The 27276-nt window shown below is 38.3% G+C and overlaps 1 protein-coding gene across 1 annotated transcript; it reads right to left on the reverse strand.

The window, feature by feature from the left end:
- Window positions 1-10527: 10527 nt before the first annotated feature.
- LOC106054451 (uncharacterized) lies at window positions 10528-15462 on the reverse strand. Its single transcript, XM_056009073.1, has 4 exons — window positions 15012-15462; window positions 13770-13861; window positions 11858-12028; window positions 10528-11681 (listed from the first exon to the last, which is right to left on the reverse strand). The coding sequence occupies exons 2-4, from the start codon at window positions 13837-13839 to the stop codon at window positions 11320-11322; spliced, it is 603 nt and encodes a 200-aa protein (XP_055865048.1). The 5' UTR covers window positions 13840-13861; window positions 15012-15462; the 3' UTR covers window positions 10528-11319.
- Window positions 15463-27276: the final 11814 nt, after the last annotated feature.

A 27276-nucleotide genomic window follows, 5' to 3' on the forward strand; every position in this document is an offset into this window, starting at 1 on the left:
TGGGAGTCGGTAAGTTGACTAGTCTGTGTTCACCCACCCGTGACACGGGGAAACACCTTCCCAGGTGTGTGGAGTAAATATTGAGTGTGCTACTTCCTGATGTGTTGTTTATTTTTTTTTTTTTACTTTCTACTCAGGCTTCCATTTTCTCTCTATCTCATCTCTCTTACTATTTTGTCTCTTTCTCCACCCTCTCATTCCTCTCCCCATTCTCCCTTCTCTCTCTCTCCCTTTCTCTTTTCCTATTTCTCCCTACCCTCTCTACACATTTCTCTTTCTCTCTTTCTATACACTTCTCTATTTTAATATCTCGTCCATTTGTCTCCTTCTGTCTCTCTCTCACTCTCTTTATCTCTCTACCCCTTTCATTCTTACTCTTCCTTCTTACCTGTATATGTTTGTTTGTAAAATGTTTTACATGTTTCGGATATTCCTTCAGAGTTGAAGTTAGTTTACTTCCTAGTCCAAACCTCCAGCAGGACGACGGGGGATGGGAGCGGGCAGGGTTTGAACCCTCGACCGTCGATAAATTCGAACGACAGTCCAGCGCGCAAACCGCAATTCCAGGCAGCCATATCTCTTTCTCTCCTGCCTCCTTTTCTCTTTTTTTTTCTCTCTTTCTATTTTAACCGTTTCTACGTAATTAATATAAGCTCTGAAGTTAGTATGAAAGAACTACAAAGTTCTTCAAACTACCTGACGGGTGACATCTTCTGCTAATAGACAGTCAACAAGTCATAAAGACTATTCCTTCAAATTCTCCCCACCCCTTACCCCCACACTCTTGCTAGGCCACTGCACACAGAGAACTTCATTAAGTGACGACACACACACGTCTTGATTTCTTTTAAGGTTCCTTAGTCAACAAGTAACGCTGATATATTATGACAGGAACAAATGAGTTTTTGTAGCGCTCTGTTTTCGCCTTAAAGGGCAGAAGTCGACCAAATTTCGACGACTTAAAGTAGTTATGATCTTTTCAACTCTACTGAGACATCTTTGTTGACAAAAAGTTTACTTACATTTGTAAGCTTAAGCCTTACAATTATGACAGGGCCTGCTTTTACTTTTAACCCAGCCCTGGGAAAAAGACGCGTTTCAATTTGTATAAATAGCAGACGGCTATAGTAGGAGAGCTTATGAAAACGAGGTCAGATGTAGATCTACCTGTAACTGACTTCAACGCAACTAGACACCGTGACATAATGGAGGGGTGCGCGGGGGGGGGGGGAGTGCGCGCTTTGATGCAATCAGAAATGTTTACCACCTAGCTATATATCTCAGTACATAAATAATGTTATCGAAAGAGACGCACCCAACGCCAGCCCTTCTCTTCTTCTGTGAGATTATAGTCGTACGAACTTTCCTGTCCCCAATTCGGCAGTAGCAATCTGTTAACTTGACAAACTTTAATATAATTCCCGGGGAACTAGGGCTATAAATAAACTCTCCGTTTATCAAATCTTTAAAACGTAGAATAATAAACAAAAACTGCTACATTTTTTTTATGGTCAAGAAGTAAAGCGTTGGCTTTGGATCTGAAGGGGACAATGTTTGAATCCCGGGGATATAAAACTTGGACTTTCAACTTCCGGATTTTTAACAGACATTTATTGGGGAAGATATAGGTGATTAGTCATTGTGCTGACCAGACGACACCCTCCTTAACAGTAGACAACAGAAACAAGGTCTTAAAAGGAATCATTACTTATTACTATTAAATTTTTATTCCAATTATAAAGTTACTCGGCGTATCCTGTTTTGAAGTCTAAATATAACCGTGTTGAGAAGGGAAATATTCATTTGAAAGCACTATCCATGCCTGAATGATAGACCAATAAATAGACCAGCTAAGGCAGCGGTTCTCAACCTTTTATGCTCGACGACCCCTTTTTACGACCCCCACTCTTCCGTGACCCCCCCCCCCACACACACATATAGAAATAGAAGAATAGACAATAACAGTCCATATTTTCGATGGTCTCAGGCGACCCCTGTCAAATCGTCAATCGACCCCCAAGAGGGTCGCGACCCACAGGTTGAGAACCCCTGATCTAAGGTGTGTTATCTATGTAGATATATATAATTCTCTACGTCGCTCAACCATGCGGAACTGATGCACACGACTCTCTAACTCTCGATGAAAAAGTCACGGAAAGATAACTCTTATTTCGTACTAGAGCCAATTGGACAATGGTGTCTTTCAGGAAGTGTTCACCCGTCACTAAATAGCGGCGTATGCTACGCCGCGGGTCGCTTGAAGTTTTATAATCATGTAAAGAAGTAATAACGAATAATTCTTACTTGTACGAGTAATTTAGAGATTGGTCCTATAGACCAAAAAGTCTGAAAGGGAACTTTACTTTTTCTAACTTTACTATTAGTCTTTAGATGATACATGGAAGACAGTATATCACGGACATTAATTTTTCTTTAACCCAAAATATGATTCATATTATAGTGTTATCTCGGCTAGCTGCCGCCATTGGCACTATATGTCAATCATATAAAAAAATATATAATGATATAAAAAACGGAAATAACTTCTAAATTATTGAGACATATAGATGTAAATGTAGCTAAATGACAGATAGCGTGATAAAAATGGACAAGCTGACATCAGTGGGGATAGCTAGAAATTTGCCATCATTTGGGGGCCAGTGGGCTTGACCATTTTAGGGGCTCTGGATTTTGACGTTCGACTTCATGACATGAGATAATGGAGTAATATTTATAATTTAAAAAAAAAATAATTTCGAACACACATTTGGGGGACCCCTCAAGCGGGGGCCCTAAGGATTTTCAATTTCTCCTCCCCATCCACCACCATAGCTACGCCACTGGCTGAAATACAAATTATAGGAAAGAAGACGCCTCGTGTAAGGTATTTCGACAGACATGACCAACTTTCGATTTGTCTTCCAAGAATAACATACAACAGAATGACTTACTTAGACTTAGGTCCTCCCGCGCCGTTCGGCGCATTGGGCGGCAAGCTGTCTCCATAATGATCTGTCACTGGCAATGTCTGAAGCCTCCTCCCATCTGGTGTCCACTGTTCTGAGGTCCTCCATGAAGGTGTGTCGCCAGGTAATACGAGGACGTCCCTGTTTGCGCTTTCCTCGTTTTGGCTTCCATGTTATCGCAACTCTTGGTGTGCGTAATTCATTTTGACGTAGAACATGTCCCGCAAACCTCATGCGAAGCTCAGTCACAACCTCACTAAGTGTTCGACTCCCAGTTCGGCATAGGATTTCCTTGTTTGAGATCCGGTCTGTGTAACTGACTCCCAAAATCCGTCTCAGCCATCTCTGTTGAGCCACATTTAGTGTTTTCTCAATTTTGACAGATGACTTCCACGTCTCACATGCATATGTAGCAGTTGGAATGACGATTGTGTTGAGAAGGTGTATTTTTGTCTCGAGTCCAATGGCTTGGCTAGTCCAAATAGGCTGCAGCCTTTGGAATATGCTCCCTGCCTTTCCTATTCGACATGCTACATCATGGTAAGCATCTCCATCATTTGTTATGATGCTGCCAAGGTACGTGAACTTGTCCAGCTCTTCAAGCTTTGACTCGCCAAGTCTGATGGGGACACCCTTTGCCTTATATCCCACTCGCATAATTTTAGTCTTATCCAAGTTTATGCGGAGGCCAATTTTGGGTGCCTCTCTGTCTAGGCTCTCCGTCATTTCTTGAATGCATTTATTTGTAGCCCCGAGTAGTGCAACATCATCAGCAAAGTCCAAGTCCGTCAATCGGAGTTGTTCATGCCATGGAATACCAAAGGCAGTCTGGTTCATTGCTCTCCTCATTATGTAGTCAATGGCTAGGAGGAAAAGGAAGGGAGATAAGATGCACCCCTGTCTCACACCTGTCTCGATTGTAAAAAAACTCTGTTGTTCCCTCTTCTGTTTTAATGCAGCAACTAGACTGACTGTAAAGGTGTCGTAGGATCTGGACGAATTTTTCTGGGATACCGTATTCTCTAACTATTTTCCATAGTGATTCTCGGTGGACACTATCAAACGCTTTTTTGAAGTCCACAAAACTGATCGTTAGCCGTTGTTGGTACTCAAGACTTTGTTCTATGATATTTCGTAAAACGAAAATCTGCTCTGTACATGATCTGCCTCTTCGGAACCCTGCTTGTTCTTCTCTGAGCCTTTCATCTACAGACTGTTGAAGCCGTCTCAACAAAACAGTGCTGAAAACTTTGCCTGGGACAGAGAGGAGAGTAATGCCCCTCCAGTTGTTGCAGTCTGCCAAGTTGCCCTTTTTTGGAAGCTTTACAATCACTCCCTTTTGCCAGTCCTCTGGGACTTTTGAAGTTCGCCAACAGAGATTTAAGAGATCAGTCATTCTGTTAACAATGCACTGTCCCCCATATTTTAGCATTTCTGCTGATATCATGTCTAGTCCTGGTGCTTTGTTATTCTTTAGCACTGCTATGGCCATGGTAACCTCCTCAGCAGTTATTGGGTCTGTCTTGACCTTGAGATCATTGTCTGGAGAGGGGTCCTTGTATATGTAAGTTAGGTCTGGCGACAGTTGGTTAAGGGTCTCTTTAAAGTGCTCTACCCATCTTGCATCCTGTTCTTCTTTGGTTAGCAAAGTTTTGCCTTGCTTGTCTTTTATTGGTGCCCCATGTCCACTTTTTGCTCCAGTGAGATCTCGGACAATACGATGGAGGGTTTTTGTGTCATTTCTGCTTGCAGCTGCTTGTGCCTCTTGTCCCTTCTGCTCAATCCAGTCCCGTTTATCTTGCCGACAGCTTCTCTTTACTTTCAGATCTGCTTCCCTATAGGCTTCTTCCGCTAGGCTGCGATCCTGTGTTTCATTTTTCTGATCTCGTCTACGTTTGGCCTCTTTCCTCTCATCTATCAATTTCCATGTTCTGTCTTGTATCCACCGTTCCTTGTATGAACCTCGCCTCCTTCCGATAACTTCTTCCGCGCACCCAATAGTGGTATCTTTGAAGTTGGCCCACTCTTCTTCAAGGGTCAATATATCTGCAAGAGCCTCAAAGCAGTTCGTTAGTTTCAATTGGAACTGTGCTGCAGTATTGCCGTCTTTAAGCTTCTCTACATTAAATGGGCGGGGTCGTGTGGCTCGTTTTGGTTGGCGTTTCAATCGGAGCTTACATTTGCCACTGACAAGGTAGTGGTCTGAGCCGATATCAGCTCCTCTGCGGGTCCGCACGTCTAACAGAGATGACCTCCATCGTTTGGAGATGCAAATGTAATCTATCTCGTTGAAGGTTTCTCCATTTGGTGATCGCCATGTTTTTTTGTGTATTTGTTTGTGCTTAAAATATGTGTTTCCAATTGAAAGGCTGTTGGATGCACAGAGAGAAATCAAGCGCTCGCCATTATCACTGATGTTTTCTGCAGAGCCATATGGTCCCATTACATATTCAAAGCCAGTTCGGTTGGGATTGATTTTGGCGTTAAAGTCTCCCATCAGTAGAATTAGGTCGTGAGTAGGTGTTTCATCAAGAGTGGTTTGTAGTTGATTATAGAAATGATCTTTGATGGTATCTTCTGCATCCTCTGTAGGGGCATAAGCTTGGATGGTAGTGAATTTAACAACAGAATGAGACAACTTAAATGTTCTAGAAGCTGAAAATTGAAAATAGTGAAATTTGATTTCCTGGAGGGTCACCAGAGAAAGCTGACCATGTCCTTCAAACCTGTAGCGTTTCCGTGGGGCGCCTCTGTTACTTCGACCACCTTTTAGCTCACCAAAAATAGAAATTACTGCCATATATCTAAAACATTACAGTGTATAGCTCGCTTTCTGCTATAAAAATATAATTTATTAATTAGTACTAAATGATTAACTAATTGATCAATTTTTGGATTGTTTCCTGTGGTGTAATTGACTATGAATAATTATGTACAATTTCAACTTGATGCGAGAAGTGGGAAGTGGAGAAGAAACGTGTCACAACCATAGACATAACTAAATATAGACTGGCCGATAAAAGAGTTTTATGAAATGAAAATTTGTGACTTGCAATTTTGTGTACTTTATTATACAGCAGTGTAGTTTTGTTTAATCTCTAAGACTGAAGATGACGCAACTTTTCAGAATTCGGAAATCCGACAACAATAGATACACATGTTTTCAAGATACATGAAGTTATTTCCCTTTTCCAGTCTATATCTATATATGTTTATGGTCACAACGTATTAGGGGGATGTAATCCAATTTACATCCACATCTCCCATTAAGTAGCAGTTATTTCCCCTTTTTCGATATCAAACAAATAGTAAATCACCAACAAATCAATTAACTAATTGGTAATTTTTTTTAATTGATTCATGTCTTGTCAGGTTCAATGAATAACAGAGCAAAGTTTTAACTTCATCCGAGAATGGGATGTAAGAGGAAAAACATGGTCAAACTTTTTACTAGACAGACAGATAAAGTGAGTTGATATAAGCTTTGTAAATACACATCTAAATTTGAATGCTATGATTAATTTATATTAAATCATCAAACCAAATAAACTATCAGGATATGTTCAGTATCATAAACAGATTCGGACTTCAAATATATTTTACAGCACTTAACATTCATGATTACATGTAATCTTTTAATCTCACAATCACGAATGTATCTTTAAATCTACAAAAGGGGAAGAATTTCTTTGACGTTTTGGTCTAGTCACCTAAGGGTAAAGTATCTGTGTGGGTATTCTTAAAGTCGATAATCTTGTTTATCCATCCTTGCCCACCTTTGAGCTCATTTCTTTTCCCATAGGCGTCAATATCGTGCTTTAAAGTCACCTAGATCAAGTTTTTTTTTTGTTGTTGTTGTTTTTTTGGGGGGGGGGTAAGTGGGGCTGTTAGCTTTAAGTTGAGTGACCTTCAGCGTATGAAGAACAGCTTCTGATCTGACCAAATAGCTTCAGAAGATTGAAGGGTCGATACACGACTTATTAATATATAGTAGGTGGGAAGCGTGGTCGAAAGGCCAAGTGCGCTTGAACTTGGCTTGGCTTGGCTACCTAGAAGGTTCGACACCCGACTCGGGCAGATTTGTGTTTACTGAGCGCCTAAAGGCAGCACGGAAAACCAACTGGTCCACAAATGAGATTGGACCTGAGCATGCTATAAGCATGAAAGTAGCGCTATATAAAAGCTCTAATAATAATAATAATAGTACGGGGGGGGCATAAAGATCTCCCACGTTTAGAGTGGGCACCGTATGGGCTGTAGTTGCAGTAGAAAGGCAGGACATGTTCCATTTGGTAGGCTAGGTATGACCATTTTTATTTCCTCTATCACAGCCCAACATGAGTAGGATAGTAGGACATTATGGCTTTGATGAAACATATACTAAAAACAACCAATATGTAATGGTGACGCATTGCACTCAGTCTAAATGCATCTGTACTAGACCAGAAACCATTTTGTTTTAAATCTATTAAAATAACAGTTGTTGTTTTTTTAAATTTAATTTGTTAGAAACCATACGCATTTTTTCCTGGATAATTGGGTTATTTTTTTTGTAGATTCACTCAGAATGTTAGCAATCGTTATGTCCAAACCTTGTATAACATCTTGAATACTGCCACAAAGTGGAATGTAGGGCGATGTGTTTCAATTATGAAGTATGTGGTTTATGAATAGGATGGCTGCCTAGTCCTGTGGTATCCACTAAGGAATGTCTCGAAGGTTCCGGGCTCGAACCCTGTTCCTCGTTCCTAGGGAGGTCTGGGCGAGGATGTAACAATCATCAATTCTAAAAGAACACTAGAATATGTAAACAAAAGAAATTTAAGTCATAACCAGGGGCGGATTGGCAACATGGGCCCGGTGGGGTGGTATTTACAACTCTATACATCAACAATGAAAAAAAAAAAGAATTATGAAGCTTAGTGTACTGAAATATTCAATAAAACAGACATCTCACCTGGGATGAACAACGATAGGGGCATAATTACGGTCAGTGTTATCTTAGGCTGGTGGTGCTCCCTGCGGTGATTATGTTTGTATATATATATAGCATTGTAAACAGCAGTTGATACAACCTGTGTTATAAGATTCAAGGAATTCTATGTTTATTTATTATTTTACTATATATTTCATTGCTTCATTGGGTTGGGACAGAGTGACAGCGCTTGAAGTTTTGTTATTGTTGTTGGCTGAGGTCAACACATCATTACTACACATTTTAATCTATTTATGGAGGCGGTAAAGCGCTTGACTTCCGAACTGGGATCCCGGGTTCGAATCCTGGTGAAGACTCTTAATTTTAATTTTGGGATCTCCTGGGCGCCTTTGAGTCCACCCAGCTCTAATGGGAACCTGACATTAACTGGGGGAAAAAAGTAAAGGCGGTTGGTCGATGTGCTGGCCACATGACACCCACGTAAACCGTAGGCCGCAGAAACAGATGACCTTTACATCATCTGCCCATGGACCACCTGAAAGGGCATTTTACTTTACTTTAATCTGTTTTTAAACTTACAGTGCAACTGGGTGCGCTCTGAAAGGAAAAAAAAGTTATTTACAAACCGGAAGCAGACACAATGTTTACCAGTAATACATTAAATTATGCCTTGATGTGACTTCTTATGAAATGTTTACCTACAGGTGAAATTAAAAAATCAAAGCATATAATATGGACTCTTTGTTGACTCAGCCAGGTGATTTCATCTTTATCCAATTCTTGTATATCTAATTAGTAATCAGTCGAATCTAATTAAAAGAACAACCTGTTAAACGGACTGCCGCTTATTCGAACCGATTCTTAAAGCAAGCAAAATATTTAAAAAATACTTTTTAAAAAATCTCAATACTGTAAGATTTATTTTCCTTTTCGATATCAACAAAATTAATTCATTACCACTATTTAGTTAACTACTATGTGGATTAGATTTAACCCTTTCTCTCCGTAATTATTAGTCCACATTCTGACGGAATTTGTTTTTGTATATTGATTAATGTTTTGTTGGGAATTAATTGTGCAAAGTTTCAGCTTGATCAAAGAATGGGACCTGGCAGAAAAAACGTTTTCAAAATCTGTACCCGACAGACAGACAGACAGACAGACAGACAGAGTGAGTTGATATAAGATTTGCAGAAACTTTGACCGTCTTGAAAAACAGATCGTGAATTGGGACCAGTGGATTATGACCAGTGGATTATGGCAGTAGATCATGACCAGTGGATTATGACCAGTGGATTATGACCAGTGGATTATGGCAGTGGATCATGACCAGTGGATTATGACCAGTGGATTATGACCAGTGGATCATGACCAGTGGATTATGACCAGTGGATTATGACCAGTGGATTATGACCAGTGGATTATGACCAGTGGATCATGACCAGTGGATTATGACCAGTGGATTATGACCAAGATGATCACATTCCGATGTCGTCCAATTAACCGGAATGGTTTAACACGACATGGAGGGGATGTAATCATGTGTACGTCACGACCTGTTCCGGAAGTAGGCGTGTGTGGGGTTGGCGTGTAGGAGGGGCATGCGTTGCAGGGGAATTAACTAGTCAGGAGATTATATATAGACCTGGCTAGCAGTATTTATGATTTTCTGAGTTTATTTTTATTTTCAACGTTCAGATTACTCTACCGTTAAGGTAAAGCCCGTGGGCTACTGTTTAATGCAGATAATGTCACGCATTACAAATAAGGTCTTATTGTTTATAAACAACTGATTATTGTTTATTTCTAGGTGTCTTTGTCTTTGTTTAATCATGTCATCGGACTGCCTGTGCTCTCCGATGTAAAGCATTGATTAATATTTGCTGGTGTTTTATCAATGAAGAAACACGAAACAGCAGAAATTGATGTTTTAACTCTTTCTCTCCTAATCGACGATACCATCGTTGATTTGACCTCAGGAAACTAAATTATGATTAATTGTATAAACTTTACTTTGTATTATATAAAAGAAACATTTTCTGATAACAAACAAAAAAGTTATTGAAGCTTAAGCATAACAGGGGAGTGAACCAGTCATGAGCAAACTGAAGAATTCCGTCAGGATGTGGACTAATAATTACGGAGAGAAAGGGTTAAATCTAATCCACATTTTTTAAATCTCTTGAATGTTGTCAACATTTAAAGAGAATAAGTTAGTAGGAACGTCTTATATCATTTTTTTGCGACAAATACTTTTCCCAACAGGTTTATCACATGTCTTGGGGCAATGCAAGTAGCTTTGTTTTGTTATTGTTTTAAGAGTTGTTGTTTTTCAAACGCTAGCTAATACTTTTTAAAATCAAAAGGATCATTTAAGGATGACATAAAAACTGTGTAAGAAACCCAGACAGACAGAGAGACAGAATTAATATAAGCTGCATAAAAAAGTAATTGTAAACCTTAACAAATGAAAAAAAAAAACACTTCATACAAAAGAATCTATAATAAGTGCTTAAAGATACATTGATATAGACAAACAGATAGATAGATAGATGGATAGATAGAGATATATAGATAGATAGATAGACAGATAAATAGATAGAAAGATACTGTGCTTTTTTTGTAAAAGAAATAGGTGCCGGTACTCAGTGATGGATTGCCTAACTTTTAACTACTAATAAATTAATAATAAACGTTAAAATACAAGAAAAGCAATATTTTTCCCCACATTGAAAAAGGTGCAGGTACGCCGTACCAGTGCGTACCGTCAGAAAAAAGCACTGGATCGATAAATAGATAGATAAAAGATAGATCGATCGATCGATAAATATATAGATAAATAGATAGATAAATAGATAGGTAGATAGATAGATAGATAGGTAGGTAGATAGGTAGGTAGGTATATAGGTAGGTAGATAGATAGATCGATCGATTGATATATAGATAAATAGATAGATAAATAGATAGATAGATAGATAGATAGATAGATTGTTTGATTGATTGATTCATAGATATTTATTCGCGTCACTCAATAATCCTTGTCCAAGAAATATTCAAATTATTCAACAGTTTGAATAAAATCCCCGCTAAATGTCTTCCAATTAAAGTCTTGGCCACCAAGAGTCTAAAACTAGAATATAACCAAGTGTATCTGTTACCTGCGCAGCTTAGTGTGAGCGTGGAATGGTGAGAATAGGTGCTGAAATAAGAGAAGAGAAAAGTGGAGTATTGTGAACGAGAAGATTATTTACATTATTATTTGCTGAACAAGATTAAAGTTCTCATAATCAACGACTTGTATAGTTCTGTGTTGGTGTAGGATTAAAAGAGTCTCATCTGCTCGTAACAGCAACATTTCCAATATAAGTCTTGGCCACGAAGACAGAATAAAATTTAATAACAAGACTATGACTATAACTACAATGCCACTTCCACAGTATGTACACCAATCACAGACAAAATGGTCACAGCCAGACAAGCCAAGTTCAAAAATACAGTTTCTGGACGATAATGAAGTCCCTTGACAGCGCATATCTCTTCCTCGATTTCATCATAGTACGCAGACGACACTGTGACGTTGCAGGTTTTATTTTCGGGTTTGGCAGGGCCGTTACAGAAGTCTGTGTCGCAGAACTGATAGCAGGCGAAATGGGTGCCCGAGTCTCCCAAGTGGGCGCACGTTGTCAGATTATTAGGCTTTAAGCCCTGGAATCGGGATTCGTTAAACATCCGGATGAAATTTTCCCCGTCATGACACCCGCGATGAAATGTCATCAGTTCTGAAATATAAAAAGATGACATTTTAATTTGATCTACCTTACACTGCATGAGGCAAATACATTGAAGATAAGAAGCCTCGTGTGGTATGGCTTTATGACTTTAAAAATATGTCTGCTTAGTCGATTTGTATGTGCTCTCTCTCTCTCTATATATATATATATAAGAATGCCCTTACCATTTGAAAGCCAATATCTTTCAATCATGCATTTGTTCCACAAATGATTTGATTCGGTACAGTTTTGGAAGAACTCTTTGGTAAGGAGCAAAGACGCATTGGCCAGCAGCTCAAAGTTGGTCTGACAATTTGTTTCACCTTTTAAGTCAGCGCACTGATAACACAAGATAGCTTGAAAGTGGAAAATACAGAAGAGTCAATATAAGCAATATTATTATTGTTATTATTATTATTATTTTAGAAAAGAACGAGTATTCATTCTCTGGCGCAGCCAGGCTCGAGTTTCGTTAAAATAAAACAAAATTCATCGTAGTCCCTTTAACAGTTTCCACCGAGGAATTTTCTGGTCATGTGGCAGGCCTGCAGCAGTACCGCCTTCTGACAGGCAACGAGGATGTATCTAGGAATGCCCGAGGCATTAAAGGTATCTGTGAGGTCAGTTGTTATTATCCCCTCAGTTGATGTAACAATGGGGTATGTTGTTGTTTTAGATAATTTCCATAAACGCTTAATCTCCAATTATTATTATTATTATTATTATTATTATGTTAGAATTGAACGAGTAGTCATTCTCTGGCGCTGCCAGGGTCGAGTTTCGCTAAAGAGAAACAAAATTCATCGTAGTCCCTTTAACAGTTTCCACTGAGGAATTTTCTGGTGATGTGGCAGGTCTGCAGCAGTACCGCCCTCTGACAGGCAACGAAGATGTTCCTAGGAATGTTAAGGGTTATTATTATTATTATTATGGAAATGGATTAATTTTCATTCTCTGGCCCTGTCAGGGTCAAGTTTCATTAGACAGAAACAAAATTCATTATAGTCTCTGTTTCAGTTTCCACTGAGGAATTTTCTGGTGATGTGGCCTGTCTGCAGCAGTACCGCCCTCTGACAGGCAACGAGAATCTTTTTAGGGATGTCTAAGGGCCTTTTCATTCGCTTTACCACGAGTTCGGGACTCGTTGAGGATTGGCATGTCGATTAGTGACTTGGTGCAGTGGGCTCTTTTACGATCCCCGACCCCGTGCAATGAAAGGGCTCTTCACACAATTTTAGGCACCCCTGCGGGAGTCTCTTTTTTTTTTTTTTTTGCTATTCTTTTACCCTGGGCCTAACCGTATCCTCCTACGACCGTAGGACCCAGTGCAATGAAAGGGCTCTTCACACAATTTTAGGCACCCCTGCGGGAGTCTCTTTTTTTTTCTGCTATTCTATTAGCCTAGGGCCTAGCCGTTTCCTCCTACGACCGTTTCCACTCGGGCGACCCGCAGATGCTGGGTAGCGTAACCCGTATCACAGGCTATATGTACAACGCTAAAAGTACTGTGCCTTTGTTCATGACTGTCAGTCTAGCTCACACGCCCAGTTCTACCTGTATCGACATTTATAAAATTAGGAATAAAATTACGAATAAAACAATTAAAATATAAAATATCCTTTAAAAAAAAACGTATCTAAGGGAAAAAACTCTTAACTAATACAACTATATCTATAAAAATGTAAGTTATTTCCCTTAATCGATATCAACCAAAATAATTTATTACCAATAGTTAATTGACTAATTTTTTTTTATTGATGGGTGTCGGAGAACTTATGTGTTCATTTGTTTAAGGGGCCAAACCCAAGATATTTAGTCGTATATGTGAATACTAAAGGATTAATTTCTATGGTTGATATCAAACAAAATAATTAATTACCAATAACTATTTGACTAATCGGTTATTTTTTTTTTTTTTATAGATTAACTGATTAAGTTCTTGTCTATGTCAATGAATAATTTTGTGAAGTGTCAACTTAATCCGAGAATGGGTGTGGGAGAAATAATCGTGTACATACTTTTTGTCAGACAGACAGACAGACAGAGCGACTTGATAAAAACTTTGTAATAAGAATAATTGGGACTATTTGAGCTCACCTTGCACTGGAGTACTGCTGCTGCTAAGATAATATCCAATCAAAGCGAATATAAGACACTTGTTGATCATTTTCTCTTCAATATAAGTCAAGCTGTTTGAAAGATAATGTTCAATAAACATTGAAAGTCATCAGAGATGCCTATAATATAGAGGCGAATTCATGAATAGTAAGCTTTTAAATGTATCCAGTGCAGTGGCGTAGCTAGGGTATACGATTCCTCGGTGCGGTAGCTCCTCATGATGCTCTAAAAAAATCGAAATAAAACTGCATAAAGATTTCCTTTATATTCTAAAATAAGACGTATACATTGTTAGAGGATTGCTAGTATTCAGATAAAAAGCAACTAGACAAAATGATATAACATATAAATCTTACGTGCTTTCTTGTTAACAATAGTATCAGTATTCGAACCTCATTTCAAAAGTCTTCAGGTAATCTCCAATGTTGTACGGCTACAGTATATTATCCAATGTTGTTTTTTTTTAAATGAATAGATACTGGGGTAAAGTTTGATGCCCCTCACAGCCTGATGCCCCGGGTGGACCGCACCACCCGTACGTGGCTAGCTACGCTTCTGATCCAGTGTGCAAAATATGCTTTTATTCAATTATTTAGGATTTAAGAATAAAAAAAAATTAAAATGTAAATGCAGAGCAGATCAGGGGCGTAGCAATCTCGGGGTGAAAGGGATCCCATGACCAATAGGGCCCTCATGGGCAAAATGTAAAAAAAAAATCCTTTAAAAAAACAAAACAAAAACTTATCTAAGGGGAGATCAGTACTTACAAGTATGTCACTCAGGAATGTATAAGTTATTTCCCCTTTTGATATAACACAAAATAACAAATTATCAATTGACGAATTGGTTAATTTTTAAATCGATTCATCTTTTGTTAGGTACAATAAATTAAAGTGGGAAGCGTGGTCGAGAGGCTAAGTGCGCTTGAACTTGGTTTGGCTTGGCTACCTAGAAGGGGGCTCGAGGTTCGACACCCGACTCGGGCAGAGTTGTGTTTACTGAGCGCCCAAAGGCAGCACGGAATACCAACTCCTAGATACCCCCTCCTCCCCACTGGTCCACAACTGAGATTGGACCAAAGCGCTCTGAGCATGCTATAAGCATGAAAGTAGCGCTATATAAAAGCTATAATAATAATAATAAAAAGTAAAGCACTACTTTTTTTGAAAGTCAAGTACTTTACCACTCAGCCACTCAATTGACTTATAATGTTGTATTCACCTTCAGCTGTAGTGGCCATTCTCTAGAGTTCAAGTCCTGCCAGCATCCTTTGCATCCTGAAGGGAATATTTATATTTAAGCCCAAATGAGTTTAGTTTTAGCTCGAGTTTAAAATAAACTGCATACGCACCGTCATAACTAGGTCAAGTCGTCGCGAAGTGTGCGACTTCAGTCACTCAAGACTTAGAACCGAACGGTACAAATAGTCTCTCGTTCTTTACTCGGTCAGACTTTATCTCAGCGCCACTCGTTGACTAGGAGGCATGAGAAAGATCAAGACGTCTGTGTGTAGTCACTGAATAAACTCTTTATGTCTGTGTCTGTTCTATTTATGTGAATGTTTCTGTTGTGTTGTCTTTATATGAGAAATGAGTCCTTGTAATCACAACAAATTTCCATACGGATCAATAAATCAGTCTTAGTCTTAAAATCTATGTTTAGACTAAACATATTGAACACACGTTAGACACAAATCCAGATCAAGAGTAAACATATACAGCTCATGGATCACATCGAGGATTAGTGTCACTTAGGTTTTAAATGTTGAGAATTCTTAATTATTCTTATTGTGAGCTATAGCGTTAACAGTCGGACACCTTACCTTTTGAGTTAGATCCTATGTTTGAGAGTTAAATTCTTGTTAAAATAAAAAGATACCGTCTTTGTTGACTTACTCAAAAGCATGTTATCAGTCGCACGTTTAAGTACAGTGATTCTAAAATGTGTACTGCTTATTATCATTTATCACCCACCAGTTCAAATAAATAAAACACTATAAAAACTAGAGTAAATTATTTGCTATATAAGATGTTCATGGTTGATTGAGTCTGAAATCAACAAATGGGACAAAGAGTCATTTACATTTATTGCCTTTGTTGTCGAAGTGACGAACACGGTTTTTTTTAAATCTATTTTGGAACAGTTTTATATGCATATGTGATAACGTCAGTGTCTTCAACACAGTGGCTTTCATTATTTAGTATTATATCAACCTTCTATGGCTATGGTAGACCAAGTAACATCTGTCTAGAGAATAGTGCTGGTTACACAGAGAATAATGATTACATAGAGAATAGTGATTACACAGAGAATAGTGATTACATAGAGAATAGTGATTACACAGAGAATAATGATTACATTGAGAATAGTGATTACATAGAGAATAGTGATTACACAGAGAATAATGATTACATAGAGAATAGTGATTACACAGAGAATAATGATTACATAGAGAATAGTGATTACACAGAGAATAATGATTACATAGAGAATAGTGATTACACAGAGAATAATGATTACATAGAGAATAGTGATGATTACACAGAGAAAAGGGATTACACAGAGAATAATGATTACACAGAGAAAAGTGATTACACCGAGAATAGTGATTACACAGAGAATAGTGATTAAACAGAGAATAGTGATTAAACAGAGAACAGTGCTGATTACACAGATAATAGTGATTACACACATAATACTGATTACATAGAGAATAGTGATTACACAGAGAATAGTGATTTCACAGAGAATAGTGCTGATTACACACAGAATATTGATTACACACAGAATAGTGTTGATTACACACAGAATAGTGATTACACACATAATAGTGATTACACAGAGAATAGTGCTGATTACACACAGAATAATGCTGATTACACACAGAATAGTGCTGATTACACACAGAATAGTGCTGAATGCATTGAAAGTATTAAGTGCACTGAAATTATTCGGTGCACAGGAAGCAGAGCTTAAGTGCACTTCGAACAGTCCCGAGTTCAAAACCCATCGTTTTAAGTCTTCAGCTTTTCCTTCACCTATCACTTAGTCTGTTGAGCCTTTGGGGCACCACTCACGATCTGTCGACTGTATTTCTCCATTTCTCTCTGTGTTTTGCCAATCACGCTGATGATGGCTGTGTGATTTCTCTGATATAGTAGGAGTCATGTTTTATGTCTGAAGATCTGCGTGCCTTACCTCCAAAAGTCAGACTGGCTTTTAAGAGAGTCGGTTCGCCTAGCGGACTGTCATCATGATGGACCGCCTCATGCATTTTGCAGAAAGATGTGAGAATCTTCATTTCTGATGGCTCGCCTGAGACTAACAGTGGTTCTCAAACTGTAGGTCCGCGAGACGACCGTAAACGGTCCACTGAAAAATAATAGTAGTATACAAGTATACTAAAAGCTAGTTTATCCGAACAAATAATTTTAAATAATGACCAACTCGCCCCTCACTACTGTTTATTATATGTATTATGATGACCGTTATACAAGTATTTGAAAACATTCTTCACTTGGATATTCTCGACTGGGATTTCAACCCTTCTGCGCATGACAAACTCAGATCCCAATTACACATGAACCCATACAAATACAGGAGCAGCTTATTGAAATATCAACATTCGAGGACCTTAGAACCAATGTTCGAACGATGATGGTACAAATTCTGGCTACAAAAAAACAGATTTCAAGTTTATATCCTGCACTTGCAGTCAGCGTCTTGGCAGATCCCAATTACACATGAACCCATACAAATACAGGAGCAGCTTATTGAAATATCAACATTCGAGGACCTTAGAACCAATGTTCGAACGATGATGGTACAAATTCTGGCTACAAAAACAGATTTCAAGTTTATATCCTGCACTTGCAGTCAGCGTCTTGGCAGCTAGAGAGGAGGATCCTAGCAATGGAATTGAGACGCTACAGCAGGATCCTAGGCATCACATTTAAATACCTCATCACAAACCAAGAGATTAGAGACAGGGTTACTGCAGCGATTGGACCCCATGATGACCTGCTAGCTATCGTAAAAAAAAAAAAACGCAAGCCAAAAATCTAAGGCCATATTACAGGATCTTCGGTGATCGCAAAGACCTTCCTTCAGGGAACAGTACCAGGAAAAAGAAGAAGAGGCAGACAGAGAAAGCGATGGAAGGACAACATAAAAGATTTGACGGCCATGCCATTGAAAGAGGTTCTAACTAAGGCAAAAGACAGAGAGGAATGGAGAAGGACGGTCGACGAATCTTGCATGGTGCCCCAAAAGTCCAACAGACGGATAGATAGAGGTAAAGGTAACCTGCATTTGGAGTCTTTGTACAGGAGTTATTTACCGCTTTCTCTTCTTCTTGTTGGGTACAACGTTGATTCAATGTCCTAATGAGCCTCATTACAAATACAAGAAGCCGACTCGAACTTTGCGTTCGTCGAGATTTAAGTTTGTTACTTACAGGCATTAAGCCGGAAATAAATATGCTCATAAAAATCGTATCCATGTCATGAGTTCCTTACGATGTTATTTTAAGCAAAGGTTCTAATCTCAATAAACACTCCTTCAACAGTTTAAAAAAAAAATACATTTGTAACTTATATTCAATGCTTTTATGGAGCTTTCTCACTTAGGGGTCCGTGGGCAAGGTTTGACTATGTAAATGGGTCCCCGGGTTAAAAAATTGAGAACCATTGAGTTATTAAGCTATTAATTTTTAAAAATATCTGGGGGGGGGGGGAGGAGGGGACGTAACAAATGAAGTACTTGACTTACAATTAAAAAAATTACTAGTTTAAGCATAAAGTAATGTTGGCTAGTTGGTTAGTTAGATAGTTAGTGTTTGTGTGTGAATATATATATATATATATATGTCTTTTATTTGAATCTAATTTCAATCAAATTATTTGTGTTTTTTTTCTGTGTATTTGTTCAGATCATTTCCTTGTCAAAAAAAAACAAAACAACAACCAGGTTCCACTATCTAAATATAGGCTAGTTTCAAAGGAACTGATTAGATGCAAACAGTGACGTCAGAACAAGGAAGTTGAGATTGAACTTTTATCTTTGGCTCATACCATGCTTGGGAATGTGAGAAGGAAAAAAAAAAAAACCCAGACACACATGATTTGGAGTATATAAGGATTGGTAATTATGTCGGCTAGAAGCAGGGCCGGATTTAGGTATGTGGAGGATGGTACACTCTTTCGAAAGCTTTAATAACAATCCATTAATTTAAAAAAAACAACACTTATATCTATCAGCATCGCATAGATTGCAAGACTACACATCATTCCGCCAAAGATGAAACCTAATGCTTTAAAAATATTTAATATGCATATTTTAGTTTAAAAAAGGTTTAAGTCTTATGATTCAGATATATATTTGTGGAGGACCCATTCTTATGATTTAGATATATATTTGTGGAGGACCCATTCTAATGATTCAGATATATATTTATCTTTTGTGTAGGACCCATTCTAATGATTCAGATATATATTTATCTTTTGTGTAGGACCCTTTCTTATGATTCAGATATATGTTTATCTTTGGTGGAGGACCCATTCTAATGATTCAGATATATATTTATCTTTTGTGTAGGACCCTTTCTTATGATTCAGATATATATTTATCTTTTGTGTAGGACCCTTTCTTGTGATTCAGATATATATTTATCTTTTGTGTGGGACCCTATCTTATGATTCAGATATATATTTAACTTTTCTGGAGGACCCTTTCTTGTGATTCAGATATATTTTTATCTTTTCTGGAGGACCCTTTCTTGCGATTCAGATATATATTTATCTTTTGTGTAGGACCCATTCTTATGATTCAGATATATATTTATCTTTTGTGGAGGACCCTTTCTTATGATTCAGATATATTTATCTTTTGTGTAGGACCCTTTCCTGTGATTCAGATATATATTTATCTTTTGTATAGGACCCTTTCTTGTGATTCAGATATATATTTATCTTTTGTGGAGGACCCTTTCTTATGATTCAGATATATGTTTATCTTTTGTGTAGGACCCTTTCTTATGATTCAGATATATATTTATCTTTTGTGGAGAACCCATTCTTGTGATTCAGATATATTTTTATCTTTTCTGGAGGATCCTTTCTTGCGATTCAGATATATTTTTATCTTTTCTGGAGGACCCTTTCTTATGATTCAGATATATATTTATCTTTTGTTTAGGACCCTTTTCGCGATTCAGATATATTTGTTTATCTTTTGTGTAGGACCATTTCTTGTGGAGTCCTTAATGGCAACCGATCACTAAGGAATATGACGTCATCCTCCAATGATGTCATAACCCTCCTAAAAGCGTTCGCACCGCACTGCACTCCTTTACCACAAGAGAATGTGTTTTTAATCAATTAGGGTTTTAGGGTTTTAGGGTTAGGCCAAGTTTATAATGGAAAACGATTCTCTCAGCAGATAGGAAGGACATCTTCCCTCCTATTTTTGTTGGCGCCAAAAAGTGGATGCTATTTCAGAAGGGATAAGAGCATTGCTTGAAATTTACATTCCTTTCTGAATGATACAAAATTATTTTAAATCAATTTGGCTCCTTCTGTCTCAAAGACTTTGGATGCTCCCAGATGTATAACTGGATTTTTTTTTCTTAAAATCAGAGAAGAATCTTCTGTGCCTAAAAAAAAAAATCTATTCAGGGGGAGGCAAACTTCTGACACTGTTCACTATTTTAGAGCTATTGTATAGGTCAGAGGTTCTCAAACTTGTTTTGACCCTGGGACCCCTTTCATCTCATTTTATCTCTGGCTGTGGTCCCTTCTGGGGTATAGGCCACCAACCAGCTGCGGACCCCTTTACATAGTCTAAAAAAAGCTACATATCTAATAAAATACAGACGTTACTTCAAAAAAAAAAAAGAAGATGATTACGTCCTACGCGTCTAGTCGTGCATGTTTTCCAATAACTTAAATTCTGCCAAGTCACTAGTTTTCCTGGCTGACTCAGGCAACCCATTCCATGCTATCATAATTACATAGTATGCAAACTAGTTCGTCAAAGAATAGTATGTTATTGACATTTAAAACAGCCGTCATTGGCAACTAGACTATCATTGAAATTATCCGATCGGATAAACTGACTTTATTGAAGAATTTATTTTAATTACATACAATTTTCATATTTCTGCGGTTGTTTAACGGACCCCTGTTTGAGAACCACTGGGGTAGGGCAGTTCTGATAAGATGTTTTGGTTAAGCAATAAAGAATTAAACCTCTGAACCTAATTTCAACATGTAGTGTTAAAGTCTGTCTCGCTCGTCCACACACATTATCTTTGGTCAGTTGGCCTGCCGTGGCTTGGTGCCTTATCCCTCCCTTCACCCCCCCCCCCCTTTTTTTTTTTGTTTTGGTCTCGCTCCACTTGTCCCTTAGTTGCATCGAATTCTTGTTTACCTGTCGGTCAATAAAATGAAAAGGGTTATAACCACCTAATAAAGTTCCCATCCTGTTTTCTTCCATAGTAATCGGCCCCTGTCTTTAATATGTATTTATGCCCCCTTACAAAGCAAATATTATTAACTTATGCAAAATACTGTTAATTTGCATGTTAGTTAGTCTGAGGGTGACGCTCCTGACAAGACTGCGCCCCTCACCAACCAGCCTGTATAGTTTATTAATTCTGGCTCCAGTCACGTCACATTCTCTAGCCTCCTACGTCTGAGCTGGCGTGTTGCCTTAACTCTTTCTCTCCTGATTGACGATACCATCGTTGATTTGACCTCATTAAATTAAATTAATATCTGTTTTTATTAAATTTAATTTGTGTTATATAAAATGAGCATGCATTTATTCTATAATTCTTTACCAAAAGTAATGTTTTCTGATTACAAACAAAAATGTTATTGAAGTTTAATCATAACAGGGTAGAATGTACTAATGTGAAAAATGAACAATTCTGTCAGAGCATAGCAAAATAATTACGGAGATAAAGAGTTAAAGAAGACTTTAATAGCTCTCCACACAATCCCGTCGAGGGTGGGTCACACACATCACCTTCGATCAAGCTGAAGGCATTCTAGACAAGAGTCCCTAGACCAGTCTGTATCAACACAAGAAGTAAGCCCATCGCATGGCATCCTCACGACACTACTACCTACTGGCCTGCAGAACATCAAGTGACTGACCACCATCCTAGGAAAGCCCCATCACACTACTACCTGCTGGCCTGCAGAACATCAAGTGACTGACCACCATCCTAGGAAAACCCCACCACACTACTACCTGCTGGCCTGCAGAACATCAAGTGACTGACCACCATCCTAGGGAAGCCCCACCACACTACTACCTGCTGGCCTGCAGAACATCAAGTGACTGACCACCATCCTATGAAAGCCCCACCATACTACTACTTGCTGGCCTGCAGAACATCAAGCGACTGACCACCATCCTAGGAAAGCCCCATCACACTACTACCTGCTGGCCTGCAGAACATCAAGTGACTGACCACCTTCTTAGGGAAGCCCCACCACACTACTACCTGCTGGCCTGCAGAACATCAAGTGACTGACCACCATCCTAGGAAAGCCCCATCACACTACTACCTGCTGGCCTTCAGAACATCAAGTGACTGACCACCATCCTAGGAAAGCCTCAACACACTTCATCCTTGAGTAAAAGCTTCGAACCAAGAGATAAGTGGGAGACAGTTAAGAAAAGCGAACAATACATTTGAGCAATATGCCAGAGATGAAGTTGTCTTGCAATTTGTCCTAGATCTATATGTACATCTTCCCCCCAAATATTGTTTGTATATCTTCAATTAAATACACTTTTTTTTTAAATACCAAATCACTAAGCTTCCGTTTTTGCTTATGCCTGTCAAGTGCCTATACGATAGATGATATAATATTTTATCGCGTTGTGGTCTTAAGACCCCAGAAGTCACAAGCCATTCATCTGCGATGGAAAGAACAAACTATCCGATCGGGGGATATATTTCACCACAGTCACTGGCGGATCCAGGGGGGGGGCGGTAGGGGCGATCGCCCCCCCCACTCGGCCGACCCCCCCCCCCCCGAAGGGGGGGGCGGACAAATTATAGTATAGAATTCACACAATTTGTATGCGAATTTATTACTTATGTTAATAATATATACTAATTATTTATATTTCAACCTATTTTTAGATTATTTCGCCCCCCCCCCATCTAGTATTTTGGCCGATTTGGTAGTGTCGGGAGGGGGTGATGGCATCAATCCGCCCCCCCCCCCCAACCATAAACTTTCGAGTGGGGGGGGGCGGTCCTATTTATTTGTAGAAACCGCAGCTTGCTAACAGAATCAATTATTATTATAATTATATATATGATTAAAACTTGTTATTGGTATTTTAACCGGTCTTTATATAATTTCGTTCACCTGTTGGCCGATTGGAAGGGGAAGATCGAATACCTCCACCGCCCTTCCCATCTAAACCCTTTGATTGGGGTGGGGGGTGGCGGTCCCACTTTTATGGAGAAATCATAGTATGTTAACAAAATTAGTCGAATATCTATATAATATAAACAGGTGGAAGTGCGATACATGCAATCCCCTCCCCCCCCCCATCGGACTAATCAATACTTTTTTTTTTTGTATTATAGTAAGAAATTACAAAATTAAAAAAATCTGTCACTAATATAATTTATATATGCTATAAATTAAATTCTTATATCGAGTCGCCAAACCCCTATTCTTTAATGCAAAATGCAATCAATAGCAGAAATTATAAAAAGAGCGAGAATTAAAAGTTTTCATTTTACCGCCCTTGCCCTTTCCAGACAGAGTTTGTGTAATTTGACATGAATTTATCATAACTATTTTAAGAAAGACTTTGCTTTGGCAAAGTCTTAATTCAAATGAAATTTTTCAATATAACAGTCACGGTTGAGATGAGTTCCAAAGCCAGATAATCTTTTCCTAATCAACTTTTTCCAACCTTTACTCTATCTCATATTTTTCTTGTTAAATAAATTTAACACTATAACTCACAATGTATGCTAGATTTTTATTGAATATTATTAATCGAATATTTTTTTTTCGGCGACGATCCTCAAAACCTTAATCACTGATGAATAATAAGCTGTAGATGTCAGGAGAATGCGTTTCTACAGTGAGAAATGTAAGAAAACGCTTTTGGCGTCGGGGCTTCGCCCCGAACACCACTAATAAGTAATGAGCTGTAGATGTCAGGAGAAGGCGTTTCAGCCGTGAAAAATGCAAGAAAAAGCTTTTAGCGTCGGGGCTTCGCCCCGAACCCCACTGATAAATAATGAGCTGTAGATGTCAGAAGAATGCGTTTCTGCAGTGAAAAATGCAAGAAAACGCTTTTGGCGTCGGTACTTCGCCCGAACCCCACTGATAAATAATGAGCTGTAGATCTCAGGAGAATGCGTTTCAGCCGTGAAAAAGCAAGAAAACGCTTTTGGCGTCCACTGTTAAATAATGAGCTGTAGATGTCAGAAGAATGCTTTTCTGTAGTGAAAAATGCAAGAAAACGTTTTTGGCGTCGGGGCTTCGCCCCGAACACCACTAATAAGTAATTAGCTGTAGATGTCAGGAGAATGCGTTTCAGCCGTGAAAAATGCAAGAAAACGCTTTTAGCGTCGGGGCTTCGCCCCGAACCCCACTGATAAATAATGAGCTGTAGATGTCAGAAGAATGCGTTTCGTCAGAGAAAAATGCAAGAAAACGCTTTTGGGCGTCGGGGCGAACCTGAAGAAGCTTACAGCGCTCTCCTAGACCCCCAAGCTTGCAAGAGAAAGACTGTTTGTTTTCTTTTTTTTTCGCCGAAGATTGAGAAACAGTCCTATTTTATTCTCATATATCGAATATATATATATATATGCTGTACGCACGTTTATGCATAGGGTTAGGGTTTACTGGGCGTTAGGGTTAGGGTTTGGAAAAAAATCGCCCCCCCCCCCCACTCCAAAGTTCTGGATCCGCCAGTGACCACAGTATGTGACATTTGGCTACTGACATTATTCTTGTAGGTGACATATGTTGCACTTGAAACTTGATGTCTCTGACATTTGTTAATCTGGCATTTATTGTATCTGACATTTGTTAATCTGGCATTTATTGTATCTGACATTTGTTGTACCTGACCTTTAGTGTACCGGATATATTTTATACATAACATTTGTTGTACCTGACAAATATTATTAAATTTTATACATGACATTTGTCGTGCCTGACATTTGTTGTACCTGACATTTGTTGAAAATAAATAGTCAATATTATTTTTTTAACCTTTTTATTAAGTGTTTTTTTTTTTTTACATTCAGCTTATATTATTATTAGTTGATTTTATCTTGCTGAAGTTAATCTTATAGGAAAGCAACAGATACAATATCAGAGTCTCAGACTATAAGAGAAAGCAAGAGATACAATATCAGAGTCTCAGACTATAGATGATAGCAAGAGATACAATATCAGAGTCTCAGACTATAGATGATAGCAAGAGATACAATATCAGTCTCAGACTATAAGAGAAAGCAACAGATACAATATCAGAGTCTCAGACTATAAGAGAAAGCAAGAGATACAATATCAGAGTCTTAGACTATAAGAGAAAGCAAGAGATACAATATCAGAGTCTCAGACTATAAGAGAAAGCAAGAGATACAATATCAGAGTCTTAGACTATAAGAGAAAGCAAGAGATACAATATCAGAGTCTCAGACTTTAAGAGAAAGCAACAGATACAATATCAGAGTCTCAGACTTTAAAGGTAGTGTTTCTCAAACATTCAGCAGTGACGCAAGAGGATTTCAAAAGGTCTAGATCAGGGGACTAGGAATTTTCCATCATTTGGGGGTCCGGGAGGGACAGAAAATAACAATGCTTATATGAAGTGTAGTTGTATCACTTAGTTTGGATCAGTCATGTCATTAAATTTGTAATAGATCTAGACGCACAATAATAAATGTTTGCGATTAGAAATATTTTTACCAATTGTTTTTGCTTAACGCAATTTCATTATTTAGCGTTTTCAATGCGCCATGATCCGTATTTACCTTCTGAAAATACCCCGCGATCTTCACCACCGGATTCTATTATAGCAGCTATTCATTCATTGGTTTATGGATACCTCTCTTGCCTCCCACTGTGTCTCAATGTGACACCAGAAAATAACAGCAACTGAAATGCGTTCATCTGGAAATAGCTACCATCAAAGGACACATGTGAGGTTTCTAGGCCGACATTGTAAGGTTTGCTGGTGACGTTAATGTGTCCGGCAGCGAGACGTAATCTCAGGCTAGAAATGTGTTAATGAGGACTTTATATCATACAAGCATGAACTATTTGAAACACTTAAACTACCAAATATGGATACATTACAAAATTAGCGTTAAAAAATAATAAATAAGGGAATACGATGTTTTTAGCGAAACCCGAAAGGGGAAAAGAGGCTATTGGTTTTGTGTGGTCTGTCTGTCCGTCCTTCCGTATGGGATAGAAAAAAAAAACAAGAAAAATATAGAAATTACTATTTAAAAACAAACAAATCAATGCTTATATTAAGTGTAGTTATTATTATAGCTTTTATATAGCGCTACTTTCATGCTTATAGCGCTTTTGATCCAATCTCATTTGTGGACCGGTGGGGGGAGGGGGTATCTAGGAGTTGGTTTTCCGTGCTGCCTTTAGGCGCTCAGTAAACACAACTCTGCCCCAGTCGGGGGTCGAACCTTGAGCCCCCTTCTAGGTTCAAGCCAAGTTCAAGCGCACTTGGCCTCTCGACCACGCTTCCCAGTTAGTTTGGATCAGTCATGTCATTAAATTTGTATTAGATCTAGACCGACGACAATAAATCTGTGCTATATTAGAAATATTTTTAACTATTGACTTTATTTAGCGCAATTTTACGCTTTTGGTTTTCTCAATACACTAAGATCCTATCAATTATCTGGACCAGTTGGGAAATGGGTGTGTGAATGCTACCGTGGTAGCTTTTAAATTTATCTATAAAAAAAGTTGAACGATTTGAATTTAATCCCGGTAATCTAACCATTGTGCAAGAGAGGTGACATAGAAACTTTTATAGTTATCCATTGTTAGTTTCAAACTTTTCTCTCTAGAAAGTATAAAGTGATCTAATCACTACATCAGTCATGTACAATTTCATTCCCTTGTTATAAAAAAAAAAAGATGGCCAACACAGTAACCAGTCTGCTAGTGAAGAGCTTACGGTTCACTAATTCTGCTTACTTCAGTCAAGTACAACATCTTTCCCTTGTTCGAGTTCCAAACTAATAGTTTATTAACTAACTGGTTATTTTTTAAAAACAAATTGATTCTTATTTTGTCAGATACAAGAAATCGTTGTTTAATATTTCAGCTTGATCCAAGATGGGATGTCAAAGAAGTAACGTGTGCAAACTTTTGACCAGACAGACAGAGTGAGTTGATATAAGCTGTGTAACCTTCACATATCCCTACGTCTGTTCTAGCAACAGCGGTAGCAC

This window comes from Biomphalaria glabrata, chromosome 13 (assembly GCF_947242115.1).
Source record: "Biomphalaria glabrata chromosome 13, xgBioGlab47.1, whole genome shotgun sequence".
NCBI classification, from domain to species: domain Eukaryota; kingdom Metazoa; phylum Mollusca; class Gastropoda; family Planorbidae; genus Biomphalaria; species Biomphalaria glabrata.